This window comes from Ursus americanus, chromosome 28, assembly GCF_024610735.1.
Source record: "Ursus americanus isolate L20-20 chromosome 28, mUrsAme1.1.p, whole genome shotgun sequence".
NCBI classification, from domain to species: Eukaryota; Metazoa; Chordata; class Mammalia; order Carnivora; family Ursidae; genus Ursus; species Ursus americanus.
The window spans coordinates 27,546,779-27,567,922 of NC_142154.1; the positions used below are offsets into that span (position 1 = coordinate 27,546,779).

Sequence of the window (21,144 nt, forward strand, 5' to 3'; positions counted from 1 at the left end):
CAGCCAGCGAGAGAGGGAACACAGCAGGGGGAGTGGGAGAGGAAGAAGCAGGCTCCTAGCAGAGGAGCCCGATGTGGGACTCGATCCTGGAACACCAGGATCACGCCCTGAGCCGAAGGCAGACGCTTTAACGACTGCGCTACCCAGGCGCCCCTAACCATCCACCCTTCTAAGCCATACCTGGGTTTTTGGTCCTTTGCCTTCCTCAGTTTGCCAACTAAGAATGGTGGAGATGAGCCCCACTGTGAGGTAGTAGCTGTAGGGCAGTGGAAAGAGCCTGGCTGCTACTCAGGGACTGATCTACCCTGAGCCTCAGTTTCCTTATCTGTACAATGGGGAGAATAATACTACTTTAAGAAGTAGAGGGGATGAGTCTGGCTTATGTAAAGGTGCTGGGTCATGAGTCATTGCAATGCAAGCCAATGATCTGCTCCCCTCCGTGGGACATCTCCAGAGCCAGCAGTCGTAAAGCCACATCCTCTCAAGGGCCTCCCTGAGACATTTATTTGGCGCTTGTCCAATGTGTTTGCATTGCAGATGCTGGGCTCTGGGACCCAGCAGGGAGACAGACCCACTTCCCGCCTTCAGGGAGCTGCCTTCTGGAGAGTTCAGAACTCACTACCTCCGGTTTCCTGACCATCTTCACCCTTTGGTTTCTCAATCCACAGAAAAGACAAGCAACAGTAAACTGTTGGCAGGAAGCTGGCCACAGGAGGCACGCTGGCTGCAGAGGTCCCTTCTGTGAAACTGGGACCATGCCACCCCTAATGTCTGCTCGGCCTGCTGTCCCAGGCTTCTGGGGCGTCTGGGGTGAGGAGTCTTCTGTCTCCTCTCCCGCCGATAAGAGGTGATTTTTTTTTTAAGGCTAAAAAAGAATGAAGAGCCTATCAACCCAAGAGCATGTCAGTCATTAGGTTTTCAACAAGAATGGTTAACATTTTACAAAATGTTTTTTGAGCCTGGTAGGGTGCAAGCTGGCAACTTAATTTTTCTTTCACCTTCCAAAGCCACTGTTAGGTCTCCCTTCCCCACACCTGGGCATGTGTTAGAGCTTTTCTAGTCCTTTTCTAGTCTCGATATAACTCACTCTGGTTCAACATCATATCAGAATTTCACTCTCTTATTCAGTTGAATGCTCCTGGTCTCCTGACTCCATATGGGAAGCCTGTGATGGGGACGATGGGGAAAGGACAGGGTCCATTTCTTCACTTGCCATGTTCTACCCATAACCACTGCTTATGGTGTCTCCTCAGATGGGGTGGGTGGGGGGTCAGTGACTCTAAAGGGCTGAAAGGTCTTCTTTCCCTGGAGCTCTGGGAGCTGGTGATGGCATAGCAGGTGGCAGAGGTCCACGGGGTAGCCCTTCCTCTCCTGGATACTTCGGCAGGTTCTTTGGTGACCCTGCGCCCCCCCCCCCCGAGGATCCCCCTAGTCTGCTCCCTGCAGCTGTACACTTCTGACCCCTCCTACGTGCACCCGGCAGTCCACGTCACGCGGCCCCTTGTGGGGGCTCCTCCCTCCCTGTCAGGTGGTTCTCATGAGCAGAAAGTCACAAGGCAGCTCTTCCCTGCTACCTTCCATAGCCCTTCACTTGGTCCCCAGGAAGAATATCAGCCAATTCCTGGGCATGCCGACCCCTCTCACGCCTCTGCCTGGTGGGGGCGGGAGCAGGCCGGGACAGGCCAGTGCCAGGGGGGGCCGCTAGCAGAGCAGCTGCAGAAAGGCAAGAGATCGGGAGGTGAAGAGCTCAGATCTTGGCCTGGGAGAGCTGGGTTCAAGTGCTGGCTGTGCCCTGGGCTCCTTAGGTGACCCCCCTGCGTTCCATTTTCCTCACCTATAGATGGGGTAATAATCCTTACCCTCGTACCCCACTCGAGGCATGCTGTGATCTCTGTTCACCATTCTCAGCGGTGCACGTCATTTCATCGCTTCTCAGATCAGCCTCAGGTGGTGGGAACTGTTGGGCCCATTTTACTGGAAAAGGGAGAATGACCAGGGGTGTGAACCCACAGCTAGTCTTTCGGACTCTGTACCATCTCCCAGACCCGGCCTGGGCACCTTCCCTGACTCGGCAGCCACAGTCTGCCCTGAAGGGGCTGTGCCCTCGAGGAGCAGGTTGTCAGGGACAGGTTGGCCTCTGCCCCCACTTCCTTGATGAGGAGACCAAGTCCCACGAAGAGAAATGGTATGCTCAGGCCCTGGTGTCTGTGGTCTAGCCCCTGCAGCCACCAAGAGTGATAAGGGTAGGAAAAGGGGGAAGTAGTGGTGGGTACAAATGCTGTTCTTCTCTCCACCCAGTGGGGGCATGGCAGGGCCAGGGCCAGCGCACAGGCCTGGGCAGTGGCTGACACGTAGACTTGCCTAGAGAAGGAAGCAGCTGGGTTGTCCCTGGGCGCCTGGGGCAGCCAGGCCTTCCCCACACGGCCTGAAGGCCTGAAGGCCGAGGCAGGAATATGCTCCCACCTGCTCTGATTCCTGAGCAGTTCCTTCTAGAGCCTCCGGAGGCATTCTGCTGTCCTGATCTGGCCTCTCTGGGGAAAGGGAGCACCAGAGCCGGCCGTACAGTGTGATGGCAAGGCCCCGGCTCCCACGTCTGGCTTGAGCAGGCCTCCCAGAGGAGGGGACCGTAGCTTCTCAGCACCTGGCACCGTCCCCCGGGGTGGATTGCCCTGGGAGCCGCGGGGCAGGGGCCTGGCTTCTGGCTGCTTGCTGCTTCTCGTGTGCACGTCTGCAGAGCCAGCGTGGCCCTTCTCCAGGGAAGAGTTTCTCTGACCCAGCCTGGGCACAGACCGGGTCTCTGTGAATCTGTGGTAACTGAGTGATAGCCCAAAATACAGCTTTGATTTAAGCTGGAAAGAATTTGAGTAATCATTTTCAAAAGTAATTTTTAAAATTATTTTTTGATGTTCCAAAATGAAAAACAGTGCTGGTTATCTCTTGAATGACTGATGTAGGTATGTGGGCTGGGGGACAGGCGGGTCTGAGCTCGTAGCCCAGATTCTGACCTTTACCACTTGAGAGATCTTGAGTAGTCACTTCCCCTCTTTGGGTCTCCCCGTCACTGTCCTTACCTCGGTCGGTGTGTGGCATTTTCAATAGGAAAACCACTGTGAGGGGCACCTGGGTGGCTCAGTTGGTTAAGCAGCTGCCTCCCGCACAGGTCATGATCTCAGGGTCCTGGGATGGAGCTCTGCGTCAGGCTCCCCAGATGGTGAGGAGTTTGCTTCTCCCTCTCCCTCTGCCCCACTCCCCAGTTGTGCTCTCTCTCTTGTTCACTAGCTCGCTCGCTCTCTCTCAAATAAATAAATAAAACCATGAAAAATAAAAACCGATGTGATGTTCCTAGTGTGTGGCCGGTAGACCCCATAATTTCACTAAGATCAAGGCCATGGGTGGGTTTCAGGCAACAGAGGCGGTGGGTAGACAGAGGAGGGGCGAGGCTCTGCCTGGTAGCTTCTGCATTGTGGAAATATGAGTCAGGAAAGGAGGGGGACTGGCAGTGAGCCCTTGGCACTTAGAGGGTGGAGCTGGTGGGTGCTGGAAGGAAGGTCAGGGGGCCCTCAGGGACGATGTGCAGCTGGGCCTTGGACTGTGAACTTGCAGAACCGACTGATTATTTAATTGAGTGATTGGTTCATTCATTTCCTCAACAGCAGCCTGAGCAGACTCTGCCCAACGCTGGGTAATGAGTCAGAATCTATTCCCTGGAGGAGGTGGTGGGGTAGGGGTGAAGGAGGAGGGTGCAGGCTGGGGGAGGGGCGCAGTGCTGGGAGGGAGCAGCCCCAGGGAGCCAGGCACTTCCTCAGAACAGTCTCATCACTTGTGACCGTGGCTCACTTGGCCACAGCGGCTGCTGACGCCACGGTGGCTCTGAGCAAAGGCTGAGCACCATTCTTGAGCCTGCGGCACTGTGGGGACTCGAGCTCCTGGGGACCCAGCCTGCAGGGCCCCTTGCTGCCTTCTGCCTCCTACAGAATGGCCAACGTAGGTTTTGTTTTGCTTGTCTTTCCACTCCGGGCATCTCAGTAAGGATGGAGGGGCTCGCCTGGAGATCTGGGGCAGGGCGGGGGGCTAGGAGGGAAGAGCAGAGCGTCCTGCTGCAGGGGTGGGCTGCTGGGATCTTGCCAACTCTGCCAGCTCTCCCAGAGGCTTCGTGGAGCAGGACAGGTCCCCTGGAGTCCACATGCTTGTCCTGCCTCTGCCTGTGTTTCCTGAAGTAGGTCCTTCCCTTCTCTGGGCCTCCACTTCCCTGAAGACTGAGGGGCACTGGATGAGATGCTTCCTAGCTTGGCGGTCTGTGGAACTGGGCTCTGAATGCTGGTGTGCAGCTCAGGGTGCCTCCCTGGTGAGGAGAGGGCAGGAGGCTAAGGCTCCAGATTCCTCTCCCTCCCCAGCAGTCACAACCTTCTGCCAGGGGCATATGGAGGGAGGGCAGGGGCTGAGAGGCAGAAAGCCCTGCTCTGCTGGCTAGTTAGTGGGCCAACGGCCAGAGAAGTGAAAGCCTGGTCCAACCGCACCAGCCTGGACGTGGGCGCTGACGCCTGCCCCAGGACAGGCTGGCAGGGGTTCTGGGGATGACTTCCTTCTGCTGGGGCCCACACACACTGCTTGGCACCCTGTGGGCAGCTGAGCCTGGGCTCTAGGAATTTCTAGGGAAGCTTATGGAGGACGGGATAAGCTTGGAGTCCTAGGTATTCTATAGGCCTGGAGATTTCACTATTTTGAGTTTGCTGAGGGAGGGCTGGGCCCGGCACCCAGCCAGTGGAGGCAATTTGTAGAATCTCTGCCCTTCCTACCACGTTTGATTCTATCTAGACCTTGAAGAACAACACCTTCTCTCCCAGAACCTGGCTTAAATGCCTCTTCCTGTGGGAAGCTCTCCTAGATTTAGACTCCTCTCCTGCGTCTCCCTACATACCCACACACAGCATTTGAGGGGAGGCATGGGGCAGGGAAAGGTGTACCGCCAGCTCTTGACTCCAAGATGGGCTAGACTTGCCTCCCCCAAGCTGTGGCTTCACGGATTGGCTGAGGTCTGAGATGGGGTTATGATATGTGTGCTCAGGGAAGCAGGGACCCTTTCACCAGTCTCCGGGGCTTTGGGGGTCCACGAGGATGGAAGAGAAGACCGACTAGGTGCTGAATCTCAGGACTTGCCTCAATTTACAGTTGCCTGGCCCAGCATCCTAGGGGGTGGAAGGTGGGGGTCCTTCCTCAAGCGTGGATGCAGAAGCCAGGCTCAGGTCAGACGCAGGAAGTCCCTGCTCTCTGCATAATGTTTCACCACTTTCTCGATCTCCCTCCCCTGCCCGTCAGCCCTGTGTGCAGCCTGGCCCTAAGACCCCCTCCGTAGACCCGGAGGATGTCCTAGGAGACCCTTCAAGTTCTAACTCCGTCCCCCAGCGTCCAGCACCGGCAGCTCAGGATCCGTTCCAGGGCTGAGGAAGGAGAAGCCGGTCGGTCAAGAGCACCAGGATGGGCTGAGCAAGCGCCAGGCAGCAGGGGGGCAGCTGTGTCCAGGAGAATTCTCCAAAGCGCCCCCTCCCCCGTCACGGGCTGCTAGGCATGCTTAAGGGCTGGCCTTGGGGTGCTAGGCACGTGCCAGGGATCCTAGGCATGTGTTAGGATGCGTGCGCCTTCGGACAGAAGTCACTCTCAATGCCCACCTCGCCCGCCGGGTGCAAGAGGTTACCTGAGCGCACAGAGAGCCTGGGGTGGCAGCTGGCACACGGTCGTCGAGCATGAAGCATTTGGTGCCGTTGTGGCAGAGGCCCCGCGGTGTTGAGGTGGAGAGCACGCGCTCGAGCCAGTCGGCCCGGTTCAAGGCCAGGCCTGCGCCGTCAAGCCGCGTCACCGTGGGCGCGCCTCCCCCATCTGCGCCTCGGTCTGCTCCCTTGACGGTGGAGATAATAAGTTATCGGGAAGGCGACGGGAGCAAGCCGCACTGGGCACCCTGCAAGGCTGTCGTCACTGGGTCTCGTGCTGGGCCTGCTGCGCCCCGGCCTGGGAGCTCCAATGACGCGTGGGGCTCACACAGCTGCGCGTCCGCCGACGGGGGCCCCACCGTGTGTCTGCGCGACGCCCGCTCCTGAAGCCCAGCGCCCGTCCGTGAGTGGGGCCTGGAGGCAGACAGGCGGGTCAGGCCCCAGCGCTGGAGAGACCTTTCCCCGAGGCGCCAGTCGGTCCTCGCCGCCCCCTCACGCGCCCGTCTGTCGCGTGTTCCAGTGCAGGGACTTCACGGCCCACACCGGCTATGAGGCGCTGCTGCAGAGGCTGCTGGACGGCAGGAAGATGTGCAAGGACGTGGAGGAGCTGCTGAGGCAGAGGTGAGCCAGACACGGGGTGAGGGCCTGGAGGGGGAGTGGGCTGTGGGAGCAGCCGGGGCCCCCCACGCAGCCAGGATGCTGTCAGGACACCCCCTGCTCTGGAGAGTCGGGAGTGTGACTCTCCTGTTCTCCCCAGCCTGGGCCTCCCCGCAGGGGGCCAAGAATATGATGTCCCCGCCAATGCACAGGTATTTGGCCAACATTTATTTCAAAGGAGGGCTGGGGGCTTGACCTTCTCAAGGAGGAGCCTGCAGGGCCAGCTGGGCCCCAGAGGCCGAATGCGTGGACCCTCAGTTTACCACGCAGACATGTGGGGGCCGAAGTCGAGGACGCAGAGCCCCTGCTTTGTTCCCGCAGGGCCCAGGCGGAGGAGCGCTATGGCAAGGAGCTGATGCAGATCGCCCGGAAGGCAGGCGGCCAGACAGAGATCAAGTAAGAGGTCCCGTGCCCTGGGCTCCCTCCTCCTTTGCCAGGTGCTTTCTGGGCCTTTCAACAGGGTTTAGGACTTCCTGGCATGGGGTGGAGCGGGGAGGGCCAGGAAAGGTCTGGGAAGATGCCTGGAGGACCACTGTCTTGGGGACAGAGGCCATGTGTCCTCAGGGGTCTGTAGCACCGCCAGCAGCCCCTGGGCCGCCTCCACCTACCTGAGCGCCAGGGGACAGGCCCTCCCCTGATTGGCCGCGCCCGTGCAGCCTTGGCTTAGCCTGGGCTTCAGGGAGAGAGGTGTGACCAGGGGCAGCGGCGGGAGGGGCCAAGTCCAGGGTCCAGTGCCAGGTCCTTACCGGTCGGCTGTGTGGTCATCAGTTGGGTCAAACTGCTCCCTGCATTCTCCCTGCCTCCATTTCCTTGACAGTGAGCAGAACAATAACACAACCTTCCTCAAAGGATTAATCGAGTCCAAAGGCTCGGCTCAGGCCTGGCTTGGAGGGGAGGCAATGGGGGTCATTGCTGCTCTGAAGCCGGGGTCTTCTCCAGCCCTGAGGCCTGGGCCCCTGTGTGCAGACTGGGGGTTGGGGAAGCAGATAGGGGCAGCGTGACGATTTGAGGGCAGCTGAAGAACTTTCTAACAGTGGAGTAGAGAGGCTGCCTTGGGAAGGTGTGGACTCTCCCCCTGGGGTCAGGACCTTCTACCCAGGAGCCTCTACCTGTGGAGCTGGCAGCTGCCATAGCAACCGCTGAGCCTCACCCCTGCTCCCCTGGAAGGTCAAGCCTGTCAGCGTCTGGCTCTGCACAAGGAAAGTGGCCCCAAAGCCTCTGAGTTCCGAACCCTGGCACCAAGTTCCCTCATTTGAGCTCCCTGAATATACAACACTCTCCGAGTCTTCTAAAGACACAGGGGACCCTGGCTGGTTCCTGCTTCCAAACTGGAGCCAGAGAAGACATGGGAAGAGCTAGAGGAAGGTCTAGAAGTGGTGAGGGCCAGGGAAGATTAATGCTCAATACCCGAAGGTCTGTGCCTGGGCCCAGAAAGCATGAACACAGCCCCAGTAGTAAGAATGCACGAGCTCTAGTCCCCACTTGACCTTTATGAACTGTGTGACTGGGGGCAAGCTGAGTTGGGTTCTCGTCTGCCCACTCCAGCGGGCTGTTGTGCAGATAAACAGGGCAGGGCTGGGGCTGGATGCTGACTGGGTGCAGGGGAGGGCTCAGGACGTGGTAAGGAATGAACAAAAGTCTGATGGAACCCTTCTCTGTCTTCCTTGGGGAAGAGGGACTGAGGGAGTATGACCCAGGAGGCATCCCTATCCGCCTCCTGGCCACCCAAGCCAGATGGAAAAGGAGAACCTTCCCAGAAAGAGAGGTGGCCTCCTGGGAGCGGGGGGAGAGGGTGCTCCAGGCTGGGCCATGACAGAAGCCCGGGCTGGAGGCAAGCTGTGTGAGGTACACTCACACTCAGAAGCCCGTGAGTCACTGGGCACTTAAATAAGGAAGGAGAAGCCACTGACAGAGAGAACAACATGGAAGGGGATCCTGGTGGGCGGCAGGAAAGGTGGGGAGGGACACAGTATCTTGCCCCACTGCAGGACTAGGAAGAGGCCGGGCAATGCTCTGGGCAGTCCCAATCCCCTGCATGGCTATAAGAGGCCAAGTGGGGCAAGGTGTGCCCTGCCTTCTATGCTGTGTGACCATGGGGTGGTCACTGCCCCTCTCTGAGTCCTGGGCTGGGCTGGGCTGTGAAAGGGAAGTTGCCCCCGGGAGGTACTCTGGAATCACCGTGTCAAGCAGAGAGCACCAGGCCAGGGCAATGCTTAATACACAGTGGGGTTCTTGCTGGTCTTATAGGCACCTGTATAAGCCCTACCTAGTTTAGGGCTAAGAAGCATGACTGGGCAAGCTAGACTATTTCCTTTAAGGCCCAGCTCCTCCCTGGCGCAGAAGGCTGGAGGCCAGTGTCACTGGGAGGGCAGCCCTCATCCAAGGTGGGAGCATCAGTGGCAGAGCCCCGGGCCAGAGCAAGGAGGCAGTCTGCCTTTCTGCCCACCAAGGAGGGGCTGGAGCCCAGGACTGCCAGGCCCTATGGCTCAGCTTACCCAGCACAGGGGCCCCACAGCCCAGCGTGTAGGTTGCCAGAACAGACAGGGAATGGTGGGTGAGAACAAGCATGGCCCCGGGCCCACCATCAGGCTGGGGTGGTCAGAGCAGGGCGGCCTGGGGGGGCACCTCCTGGGGGAGATGGAGAGGGAGGGCAGACACCTCCGCCGTAGGGCTTGCTGGAGGTGGGCAAAGTCAGGGCACATTCAGAGCCAGTGGGCAACGGGGGCAGGAGTCCAACCCATCCCGGTTCGCCTACTGCCTGCCTTAGGGTCATGCCCTATGCAGCTCCCACGTCAACTGACTGCACACACTAGGCGCTCAGTCAGTGCTGCTGTGGAGCCATGGGGCATGGGCTAAGATTAGTGAGACCATGCAGTCACTCCTTTCTTTAACGGAGGGCAAGCAGCCTCATCCATTCATTTATTCAGCAAGCATTTATGGAGCACCTGTTATGTGCCACGTCTAGGCTGAGTCAGGAGGATTCAAAAATTTAAAAATAACATAAAATGAATGGCCCCACCGTCCCAAAGCTAGACTCTAGCACGCCATGGGGAACCTCCCCAATCCTTTGCCTCAGAACCCCTCCCTCTAGGGCCTTCTCATGCCCCATCTCCTCCAGGAAGTCCTCTCAAACACCCAGCCTTGTGTGACTGTTAGGGTCTTGGATTGGACCAGGGTACCCTGGCCCAGTACCAACCTGGAGGGCGCCCTGTGGGAAGAGTGAAGGGTGGCCATGACAACGCGGATCACTTCTTCATTGCCATGGAGACTTGGAGGTGTGTGGGGTTGGCCCCTGGGAATGGCCTGGCTATTCAGCGTGGGGCTGGCCGCTCATCCCCCCGGGGCCCGTCACCTGGTGGGGTGAAGCCCCCAGCCTCCCCATGCCCAACCCCCTCCTAGGTCCCAAGGGATGCTTATTCTTAGCTCCTCTGAGGGCAAGCGGAGGGCTGGGGGGTGCACAGGCGGGACAGGAGCAAATGGGGGAGGACAAAAGCTGGGAGTTGCGTGGCCTCTGAAGAAGCCCAGTGAGAGCAGAGAGCGCAGAGTGGGCAGAGTGGGCTGGCCTCCCCGGCCTCTGCTGCCCGAAGATGCAGCGTTTCTGCACGATCCTCTGACCTCAGGCGGCCCAGAAACCTCGCTCTGGCCCGGAGGCTCAGCCATATGTGTTGAAGGGAGGTTACCCCCATCTTCAAATCATTTCTAACATTCGCCTTCTCCACACGCTGCTTCAGCGAACACCCACAGGGCTGATGCAGATATGAGACCTGGTCCCCGAACTAGGGGAGCCTCACCAGCCCTTTCAATGCACTTTAAAGACCTCATTACACGGGTGAAGGGCTTATCGATACGGTTTAAACTGCACATCCAGCTCTGCCGAGAGTTCCCCCGACTCTGCCTTCCAGCCTCTGGGCCTTCGCTCTGGTTGGTGCTCCCATTTCTCCCCTGCCCAGGCCTACCCATCCTGTCTCAGGTACGGTGCTGGGGTGCCACAGGGCAGGGGTTCTGGAAATGAAAGGAAACCAAGGCTGGCAGGGCTGGGGCTAACTTCCCGTGGCCCCTGGGTGGTTACCGCAAGCCAGGACACGTCCTCGAGGCGCGTGGGTTTGAATCCCCGCCTCACCTGCATTTGTCACAGCCTAAAATGCTGTGGTTTTCCTGTCAAGAGGGATTTTTTTTCATGTTCTGTCTTCTGAGCTCAGAGAATGAAGACCTGTCGAGGGCGTTAGAGGGAGCGAGGCAGGCCCTACTCCCATCAGGGGTCCTCTGACAGCAGCTCAGTCAGGCCTAGCCTCCAGCACGGAGGCAAGAAGAGCCTGCTCCCGTCAGCTGGGAGGCTGGAGCCTCCTGGCCAGCAGGAGGGCCGGGATAGTGAGGCCCAGGCATGAACATGAGATGGTGGGGAGTAAATGGAAGGAGGTGTTTGCACTCGAAATTTCGACTGTGTTTGAGCAGGGCATTTCAGGCTGTGCGTCCTGAGAGCCAAGTTGGAAAGGGCAATGGGACGAGTCACACATAAGGACATCGGTGGCAGATAACAGAGGACAGAGGCTTGTGTGAGGCCCCGTCCTTGCCATGTGACACAGACACAAGAGAAGAGAAGCTTGAGCAGGTCCGGGCAGCAAGAGGGAGGAACCGGGAGAGAGAAAAGCTGTGAGACGCCATCTTTTCGGGGTCAGTTGGAGCAGAGAAAGACTTCAAATGCTCTGCAAACCCGCCGCAGGATCAGAGTTTAAGGCCATTCTCCAGGGGAGAGTCTTGGCTAATCCACAGTGGGCTCCCTCTGGATCCAGGAAAGGTAAAGACCCCCCCACCCCACCCCAGAACCCAGGCTGCCTTTTTGAAAGTCTGGGGCCAAGAAAGAGAGGTGGAGTCCTGGGCCCTGTTGTGTGAGTGGAGCTCTGGGGGCCTGAAGGTCCCCAGTACCGGGTACAGGAGGGCTGGGCAGGAAGGACTGCAGCCCAGAGGTGAGCAGTGGGTGGGAGAGCTGGAGTGGTCACAGCCTGCCATCCTGCCCCCCACCCCCATCCCAGGCAGAATGAGAACCTTCATCCCTGCAGCCCCAACGGGCAGCAAGCCAGGGGACAAATGGGAGCCCAAGGTGAGCGCAGGCTTGGTCGACATCAGGACTGAGCAGGGTGGGAACAGAGACCGCGTGTCACACAGCAGTGCTGTGGACTCAGGCAGGGGCTCCCAGCATCCAGAGGTGAGGTAGGGAGGAGGACCAGCTGTCCCAGGAGGCTGCGGTTCCTCACAGACACCCCAGGCCTGGGAGGAAGGGCCTGAGTCCATGGGCCAAGGAGGGTGAGACAGGGTAGGTTGGAAATGAGAAAGGCCTTGGTACTTATCAAGTGTTGAATTTGTCACTCTGGACTACAAGCCTGGGGACAAGGGGAAGAGAACCAGGCATTGCCCCTGCTCAGTGGGTTCACAGTTCAGTGAGGGGACACTCAAGGCACCAGCCCAAGGTGACAAGAGGAACAAGTGCTCAGAGGGACAGAAGGGGAAGCCCTGCAAAGATGTTGCACAGAGGGAATTAGCATGTGCAAATGCCCTGAGGCAAGAGGGAACTTGGCAGATAGAAGGAACTGGTGGGTGGCCAGGTGACTAGGTAGCCCAGAAAGCAGGACTACCGAGTATGAAGTGACGCTGGGGGCTGAAGTTGGTGGGGCAGGGGCTAGGTGGTGGCAGTGAGAGGCAGACAGAGAGGAGACTGAGGAGGTGACAAAGAAAGTAGTGCAGGGGGAGGGAGAGGGCTGAGACAAGGACAGCTCTGGGTTTCTGGTGCATATGGCCAGGTGCAGGCTGATGCCTTTACTGAGAAGGGAAATGGGCTGAGAAGGGGGGTTTGCGGGGGAGCTGAGTCCAGTTTTGGACACTGTGTTTGAGGTGTTTGTGAGCTGTGAGATCTAAAAAGAGGTGACGACCAGGCCGTGGATGTGCAGGCCCTGAGCTCTGGGGCGGGATGTGGTCATGAAGAACTTGGGGCCTGATGGGGGTGTGGGTGAGGCTGGCGGCAGGGGAGGGGGCCACACAGAGAGACTGAGGCAGGACATGAGTGTGGGTAAGCAGAGGGATTGGAGGGATAGCCACTGGCAAGACGTCAATTCTGTCAGAGAAGACTCCTGACCTCTCATCCCCGGGGCAGGTGGGGTCACCCTGGCAATCAGCCCTCTCCTTCCCCTGGTGAGAAGCGGGGGGCTGGCCTTGCCGTCTCACCTGCTCTGTGGCTGTGGTCAGTTTCTTCACCTCTTTGCTGCTTGTTTTTCTTATCTGTAAAATGGGGATCATGGTGGGACCCTTCCCGGCAGAGCTGCGAGGATTAAATAATGCGGGCCAGCCGTTCTCACACTCCTATGGACACCAGTGGCCCCCGGAGGCTTGTTAAAACCAGGGTGCTGGGCCCCACCCTGGAGTTTTGGCTTCAGGAGCACTGGGCTGGAGCCTCGGCATCTGCCTTTCCAGCAGGCTCCCAGGTGCGGTCATGCTGCTGGTGTCCCCACCACACTTGGACATCTACTTAGTTTAGGGCCGGGGTCTGCCGCTGACCAGATCCCCGCAGTTCTCTTAGAGGCCTGGATCCCTGTGGGTCCTACCAGGTTGCTGATCCTGGTGGACCTCAGTTTCCCTAACTGTCCAACGAGAAGAGGGAGGCCCCTGGAAAGCCCGTTGGCAAGGCTTGCGGGGGAGACGGCGGAGTGAGGGCCGGGCTGTCCCGGGCGGGCGTCATGAGGATATATGGCCACCAGGGGGCGGGCGCGCTGCTCGGCGGAGAGGCAGGGAGGGAGCGGAGGGGAACGGAGGGGAGCGCGGACCCCAGCAGCGGGCCGCCGCGGAGCGCGCCAGCGACGGAGTGCCTGCCTGCTGCCTCAGTGTGATCCCAGCAAGCCTGGCCGCGCTCTGGCCTCAGTTTCTCTTTCTGCCTCGACTGACTGCGCCTCCTCCGGCATCCTGGTGCAGAGGGAGCCACAGCTGATTTTGCCTCCTTGGTTAAGGGGCGACCAACGTGGGCGGAGAATTTTACCCCAAATACCACCTTAGGGCCAGTCTGCAACCTCTGCACACCGTCTCTGGGCGCACTTGGAGGCTTGGCACGCACGCGTCCACGCTGGAGCACGACAGGCCCCGGCATCCCTCACACAGCTGCTGGTGACACGAGTCTGTCCTCCGCATGCCCACATAGGACATGGAGCCCCGCAGAGAACCCCAAGGGAACCCCTACCTGAAAGCAAAACCTGGGGGGTTTCTGATCAGTGGGGGCACCCAGTAAGCTCTTAGGTGGGGCACTTTGGAGGTACAGCTCAGGTCAGGTTCAGGGACCTGGGTGACGCCCTAGGACAGCGATGTGCTGAAGTGGACTCAGGGGAGGGTGACATGACAACAACCAGGTCCTGACAGAGATACTTTGGGCGTATTAATTAATTTATTCCTCACAACCATCCTGTCCTCATTTTACAGAAGGGGAAACCAAGGCACAGAGAGTAAGTCACTTGCCCAAGGTCACACAGGCTGTCTGGCTCCAGGGTCTGCTTCTGAAGCATACAGAACTCACCCCACCGAGCAGCCCCCACCTCCCGCACCCCCCCTCCACCCCCTCCCATCTCTGAGATCCAGCAACCATGTTTCTGACCCAAGGAGATGTTTGCGTCATGGGGCCCCATTACCTATCAGGAGATGGGACTGGGTTCTGGGTGGGCTCTGACACCTTTGCTCAGGCACCAGCTCTGTTTGTTGTTCTGGGGGGCAGTCCCCACAGTAGGGCTGCTGGATGAAATATAGGGAGCCCAGGTAAATTCAAATTTTCAATAAACAACAAATACTTTTAAATGTAAGTATGTTCCGTGTATTACATTATATTCAAAAAGTATTTGTTGTTTATCTGAAATTCAAATGTAACTGGGTGCCCTGTGTTCTTATTCCCTGTCTGGCACCCTCCCCCAGTGCCAGCCTCTTCACTTCTTGCTCTCCGTGGTGCCCACCTCTCTACCCCAGAACAGCCATGCTGCTGCCTCCTGACTCCTCCTTAGAGGTTCTCTCAGGCACCCCAAACTCAGTGCACCCTATTGTATACCCCCATGGATCATGTACTCTCTCCTGGGTCCCCTCGGAAATGTTACCACTGTCTGCCCAGCCACCCCAGCCAGGGACAGGAACAGCCTCCCTCTGTCCTCACTCATACATCCTGTTCTTCCTGCCCTAAGGCCCCACATTTCTCTGCTCTTGTACCCCTGTCCTGCTTGCCTCTCCCATCCAGCTTCTTCCAGACACCCTCCAGGCCACTTGCCTAAAGCTGGGTCTGAACCTTGCACTCTCCCGCTTCAGCTCTGTCCTGATGGGAGAGGACTGGGTGGAAGAGGGACCGCAATGAGCAGGGGAGAACCCTGAAAACATGCGGAAGCCAGGAGCGTTCTGTCACAGCTGGGAGGTGTGATGGCTTTATCATTTCCGAAGAGGAGCTCTGCCTTCCAGAAATTCCAGCTTGGTTCTGAGTGGGTGGTCACTGTCTGGGTCTGGATCAGTGTGTGTGAGTGACCTAGAGCTTTCCCACCAAATGAAAAGTCCCTGGAGTGGGGGTGGGGAGGGACTTCCGGTGCCCTCCTCCCACTGACCCTGGCCTTTCTGTTTTGCAGCTCCCTGAGGGCCTCCTTTGACTCCTTAAAGCAGCGTAAGTCCTGACTGTCCCCAACCCCAGGCTGCAGGGTGACAGGACCTTCTGGGAACAGTCCTATCCCCACAGATGGAGGTAGATAAGTTCTGGTGGGTGGTGGGTGGTTGCTCAGGCTGCACACGGGGCTCTGAGGCTGGTGGAAGATCTGGGAGGTGTGAGGCTGGTCCGGGCAGAGGTGGGTATGTGGGTGGTTGAGGCTCCCCGCCTCCGTGCTCTGCCCCTAGAAATGGAGAATGTGGGCAGCTCCCACATCCAGCTGGCCCTGGCCCTGCGCGAGGAGCTGCGGAGCCTTGAGGAGTTCCGTGAGAGACAGAAGGAGCAAAGGAAGAAGGTGAGGCGGGTGTGGGGGTGGCCATGATCACTGTGAAGGTGGGGGGGGTGGCCCCTCAGATGGAGCCCGTGGAGGGTGGGGGACAGCACTCCAGGCTTGGTGTTGAGAGTGACTTGATGGCAGAGATGGGCCGCTGGAACCAGGGCCCAGCATGCAGGCCTGAGAGCCCCACTGGGGGTCTTCTCCCGAGCCGTCTCATGCTAGCAAGAGGGACAGTCATGATCATCCTACTACAGCAGACTGTGGAGGGTCACTGACAGTTCGGGGGTATCCAAAGGCGGCAACCTGATTTGGGGAGTCACCAGAAACTGGTCCTCAGCCCAAGGGTCTGGGCTAGTTGTCCAGGAGAAAGGCACACTTGGTGGCCAGCCATTGTAGCTGCTCTGCAGGGCTGCCCAGGCTGAGAGGGGCACACAGAGCCTGCGAGTGGTGGGGGGGTCTGTCGGGCTTACCTCGGCATCCAAAGGTACTTCTCACCCATGGGTAGGACGTGGCTGTCCCTAGATGGAGGGACTCCATGGAAAGGAAGTAAGGTCCCCATCATGGGAGGTATGCAAGCAGAGTCTGGAGGCTCTTTGTCAAGGAAGCTTCAGGGGTGGGGCAGGGGTGGGCTTGGTGACCTCAGTGTCGCAGGGCCCCCTCCCAGGCCTGAGACTCTCTAACTCTCTGAGCACGTGGCTGCTGGGGACATGTGCTCAGCCTCTCAAGGCTTTCGTGATGAGGGTGTCACCCCAGACAGGTTGGGAGAGGCCAGCACACAGAAACACTTCTTGCTTGGAGATGAAGGATCGTTGCAGACTCTCCCCAAAGAGCTGAAAAGTGGAAAAGTCCATACAACTGAGCTGTGAAGGGAAAGGCTTGCCGGCTCACGGCTGGGGCCAGGCTGGGCCTGGGTGTCCTGGGCAAGCTCTTCTCCTTGTGCCTCTGTTTCCCTCTTGCAGGCCACCTCCCGAGCTTCGGGGACCTAGCCGCAGACCAGGCCCCCCTCAGTCTTCTTAGACAGGGCTCCGGCTCCGATGAGCGGCTCTGACCACAGAAATCTAGCGTGGCCACCTGCCCTGTCTGCCCAGCCAGCCACCCTGGGGGACGCAGGCTTTCAGGATTCTAATTTTGGGTCCCTGAGCAGACAGCTGGTCTCCAGACCAGCCTCAGAGGTCAGCTCCGCCTCGTGCTGGAGCAGGTGACCTCTCTGAGTGGGGCCTTGCCTGCAGGGTGCAGGGCGCCCGTGGACACGGCGAGGCCCCAGACTGGCTATTTTGAGTTCTCCTGCGGCCAGAGGGCCTGTCGTGCCTGCAAGAGCTGTTTCAGCCAGAGACACCCTCCCCAGAGCGGCCAGGGCCCCCACTGTGGTGTTGTTTGCAGGGATACAGCCTGGCCTCGTGTGTGTGTGTATGCATGTGTGCGTATGGACACATGTGTGAGAGAGAGGGAGCAAGGGGGAGCGGGGGAGCCTGGCACCCGTGTGTGCCTGCCTGTGAGCAGGTGTGTGTCTCAGTGTGTGTGCCTGCCCCTCTGCGACCGGCTGGCTTGCCCGAGGTCTCCCCGCCAGCACAGGCCCCACTGAGACCCCAAGCACAGCCAGCTCTGGTCCTCCTTACACCGCAGTCTCTGTCCAAGCTGCATTTCGTTCTCTCTGTCTGAACAAGAAGCCTGGGAGGTGAGGTAGGGGTGCAGTGGCCCTGTGTGCCCACAAGTGGTGAAAGGTGTGCGTGTGTGTTCCCCTGTGTGAACAGGCCCGTGGCTATGCATAGGGACGTGGGAGCGTGTGCTTGTGGGTACTTGTGAGTGGTGTCTGCGGGCGCTCTGTGAGTGTGTACACAAAGGCCTGAGTGTGCAAGTGTTGAGCAGGCAGAACAATGGGGGCCTGTTAGTGTGTACTTGTGTGTGTGTGTCGTGTGGAACCTGGCGTGCATGTGTGTGCCGGGGTGTGCGTGGCGGGTGTGAGAGGGCACAGAGGCTATGAGTGAGGGGCTCTGTGTGCGTGCGTGTGTGTGCACGTGCGTGTGCATGCATGTGAGCGCGTGTGCGTGTGCAGGGTGGGTAGTCCACGGATAGAGACCAAGTCCTGGCTGGAGTCTGTAGCAAAAAGACATGATGGGCCCGTCCTGTCCTGGGCTCTAGTCTCCTGTCCTGAGCAGAGACTGTGGCAGAGCAGGGCGTGGGAGAGGGAAGACATCTTGTCACTGCCCCCTTCAGAGCCAGGAGAGGATGCTGTGCCTCGTCCCGGGGACACCCTGTCCTCTTGGCCTCGGGGAGCGTCCTGAGGCCACAGCGCCCCCGCTCAGAGCCTCGTGTCCCCTACAGTACGAGGCCGTCATGGACCGTGTTCAGAAGAGCAAGCTGTCTCTCTACAAGAAAGCCATGGATGTGAGTGTGAGGGTCTCGGGCATGGAGGCGTGGAGGACTCACGGTGTGGACCCCAGGGCCCTGGGCTGGGCCCCTGGGACAGGGCCGGCCTCGGACCACCTGTCCAACAGCACACACCATGGCCTGTTGGGTGCTCGGGGCTGCCCGGGGAACCAAGGGCCCATGTGGATAGGCCCTCCCTGCCCTTGGGGGGCTCCTGACTGATAAGCAGGCGGTCAGTCCCAGACACTGGCCCACAGGGTGACCCGTGTGGCAGCTGGGGACTGGGGGTAGAGGGAGAGGGGACCCCTGAGCTGTGTCCCCTAGGACTCTAGGTGAGAAGGAGAAAAGGGGTTCTGCAAGAGGGACAGCACCTGCGGGGGCCAGCGTCATGAGGATGCATGGCATTTTCAGGGACCTGCTAGTGGTTTGCTGTGACCGTGTCTCTAAAGATGATATGGCCATGGGCAGGGGCACACGGTCCCCACAGGGACGGGGCCAGGGAATAAAACTCCCTTCTCCATCTCCCTTCTGGACCCCTAGAGCCCTGTCCCTGGTGAGGAGCCCCCATGCCACCCACAGCCCCCCGACAGGAAAAAGGGAGGCTGGGTTCAGGGAGCCTCACTCTGGGAGCCCCCCAGTCACGCTCTTCCACACCCCCAGTCCAAGAAGTCATATGAGCAGAAGTGCCGGGACGCCGATGATGCTGAGCAGGCCTTCGAGCGCATTAGCACCAATGGCCCCCAGAAGCAGGTGGAGAAGGTGCGTGGGGCCGCTGCGGCCATGTGGTGTCTCCCAGGGCTGGAACAGGGCAGGGAGGGGAGGAGGGGGTGCCACAGACACCCCAAGAAAGGTCTGCAGCTGGGACGTCTGCTCACTCCTCTCTGAACCACCATCTCCCCATCTGTGAAATGGGTTTCCTAGAATCTCAGGGCATGGACAGATGGGGCCAGCTAACTCTCACATAAGCCTTGGAGAGGGGCTCCCTAGACCCATGTCACAGAGAGGAAACAGGCCCAGAGACGGTGAGTGACTTGTCCAAGGTCCCGGAGCCAAGAAGCAATGGAGAAAGGGTGCACGGCCAGGTCATCCAGACCCCAAGATCTTGACAGCTCTGGCCTCCGGGGTGAGGGTGAGCAGGGGCCGGAGGGTGAATTAGGGGCAGCAAGTCGAGGGCAGAGCCCAAGTCCCAGCCAGCGGGGTCCGCGGTGGCCAGGCGGAGCGGCGGGACCTGGCCCCATCCACGTTTCCCCCTCAGGTCTTCACATCTCGTTGTCACACGTGTGTGCATGCGCTCCAGGCTTCTGTTTTTATTAATATTTTCTTACTGCCCCTTTTTGATTGTGGTCCTCTGTGGGGTGAGGCTGCAGTAAATGGTGGAACTTGCCCACAGTTGGCTCCTGAGGGTCATCTCGGGTGGCTCAGGAAGGGTGGGACAGGAGCACTTCAGCGCCCCCGGGGAGGCTGGGACCCCGAGGGCGGGGCCAGCTCAGCACTGCTCTCCCTCTGTCTCCTCAGAGCCAGAACAAGGCCAGGCAGTGCAAGGACTCGGCCGTGGAGGCAGGTACGCGGCCCCGCCCGCTTCCTCTGACCTGGGACGGCGGCCAGACAGGCCTGTCCACCCCCGCCCCCGCACACCTTCCTCACCCTGGGGACACACGCGGACGCCCGACTGTGCGAGGCACAGGCTCTCCGCTCACACAGTCATACGGGGGAAATACAAGCGTACGTGTTCCTGGTGCTTGGCACGGCCGGCCGCTCTGCGTGACGGTCCTGAGGCAGCTGCTATCACGATGCCCCGTTTAATCGAAGTGTAGTCGACAGAGGATATTACACTAATTTCAGGTGTACGACACAGTGATCGACAGTTCCAAGCCCTGTGCCATGCTCGCCATGCTGTGTGTGGCCACCTGTCACCTTACGGTGCCACTGCGTATGGTTGACTCTGTTTCCTCTGCTGTACTTTCCATCCCTGCGACTCGTGTAGTTCATCATGGAAGTTCCGCCTTGCCTTCTGGCAACCCCCAGTTCTCTGTGTTTATCATTCTGCTTCTGCTTTTTGTTGTTTTATTTTTTAGATTTCACATAGTGGAATCATGTGGCATTTCTCTTTCTCTGTCTGATTTATTTCACTTGGCCTCACACCCTCCAGGTCGTCCGTGTTGTCGTGAACGGCAAGATCTCATTCCTTTTGACGGCTGAGTACCGTTCCATTGTGTCAATGCACCAGCTCCCCTGTCCGCGCCGGTCGGTGGGCACTCCGGCTGCGTCCGCACCCTGCCCGTCGTACATAACACTGCAATAGACACGGGGCGCGTATCTTTTCCACTCAGTGTTTTCATTTTCTTCGGGTAAATAGCCAGAAGTGGACTTACTGGATGGTGTGATCGTTGTGTTTGTAATCTTTCTGAGGAAGCTCCACACTGTTTTCCATAGTAGTTGCGGCAGTTCGCGTTCCCAGCCACAGTGCAAGAGGTTCCGCTTTCTGCACGTCCTCACCAGCACTTTCTCGTCTTTTTGATCCTAGCCGTTTTGACTGGTATAAGGTGATAGTCCACTGGTTTTCATTTGCCCTTCCCTGATGATGAGTGATGTTGCGTGTCTTTTCAGATGTCTTCTGGTCACCTGTGTATCATTTTTGGAAAAATGCCTACTCAGGTCTTCTGCCCATTTTTTCATCAGATTGCTTTTTTTTAAAGATTTATTTATTTGTTTTAGAGAGAGACAGAGAGAATGCATGGGGGGGGGCAGAGGGAGATGGAGAGAGAAACTCAAGCAGACTCCAGGCTAAGTGCAGAGCCCAACGTGGGGCTTGATCCCATGACCCTGAGATCATGACCTGAGCTGAAAACAAGAGTAAGACACTTAACCAACTGCACCACCCAGGTGCCCCCAGATTTTTTTTTTAATGTTGAGTTGTACGAGTTCTTTATGTATTTTGAATATTACTCCCTTGTCATCTCCCATTCCGTTGGTTGTCTTTTCATTTTGTGGGTGGTTTCCTTTGCTATGCAAAAGCTTTTTAGCTTGTTGTAGTTCCAATTGTTTATTTTTGCTTTTGTTTCCCTTCACTGAAGAAACAGATGCAGAAAAATATCACTAAGGCTGACATCCAAGAGTTTACTGCCCAGGTTTTCTTTTAGGACTTTTATGGTTTCGGTCTCACATTTAGGTCTTTAATCCATTTTAGCTTATTTTTGTGTATTGTGTAAGGAGGTGGTCCAGTTTCATTCACATGCAGCTCTCCAGTTTTCCCAGTGCCATTTATTGAAGAGATTGTCTTTTCCCCATTGTATATTCTTGCCTCTTTTGTCATAGATTAATTGACCATATAAGCATGGATTTATTTCTGAGCTCTCTGTTCTGTTCCATTGACCTATGGATCTGTTAATGTGCCAGTGTGTGTTTTGATTACTATTCCTTTGTAGTATAGTTTGAAA

General features: G+C 58.1%; 1 protein-coding gene across 3 annotated transcripts in view; it reads left to right on the plus strand.

The window, feature by feature from the left end:
* Window positions 1-21,144, plus strand: part of PSTPIP1 (proline-serine-threonine phosphatase interacting protein 1) — a 46,398-nt gene that overhangs the window by 13,762 nt on the left and 11,492 nt on the right. For 2 of the 3 annotated variants that reach the window (XM_045795122.2, XM_045795123.2), the window contains exons 2-8: window positions 6,226-6,326; window positions 6,684-6,758; window positions 14,990-15,024; window positions 15,252-15,358; window positions 17,663-17,725; window positions 18,368-18,466; window positions 19,223-19,268. In XM_045795122.2, the coding sequence (XP_045651078.1) occupies window positions 6,226-6,326; window positions 6,684-6,758; window positions 14,990-15,024; window positions 15,252-15,358; window positions 17,663-17,725; window positions 18,368-18,466; window positions 19,223-19,268 (526 nt within the window). Of the gene's footprint in view, window positions 1-3,870; window positions 3,985-6,225; window positions 6,327-6,683; window positions 6,759-14,989; window positions 15,025-15,251; window positions 15,359-17,662; window positions 17,726-18,367; window positions 18,467-19,222; window positions 19,269-21,144 lie in introns of those variants that run through there. The other variant, XM_045795124.2, reaches the window with a different exon arrangement.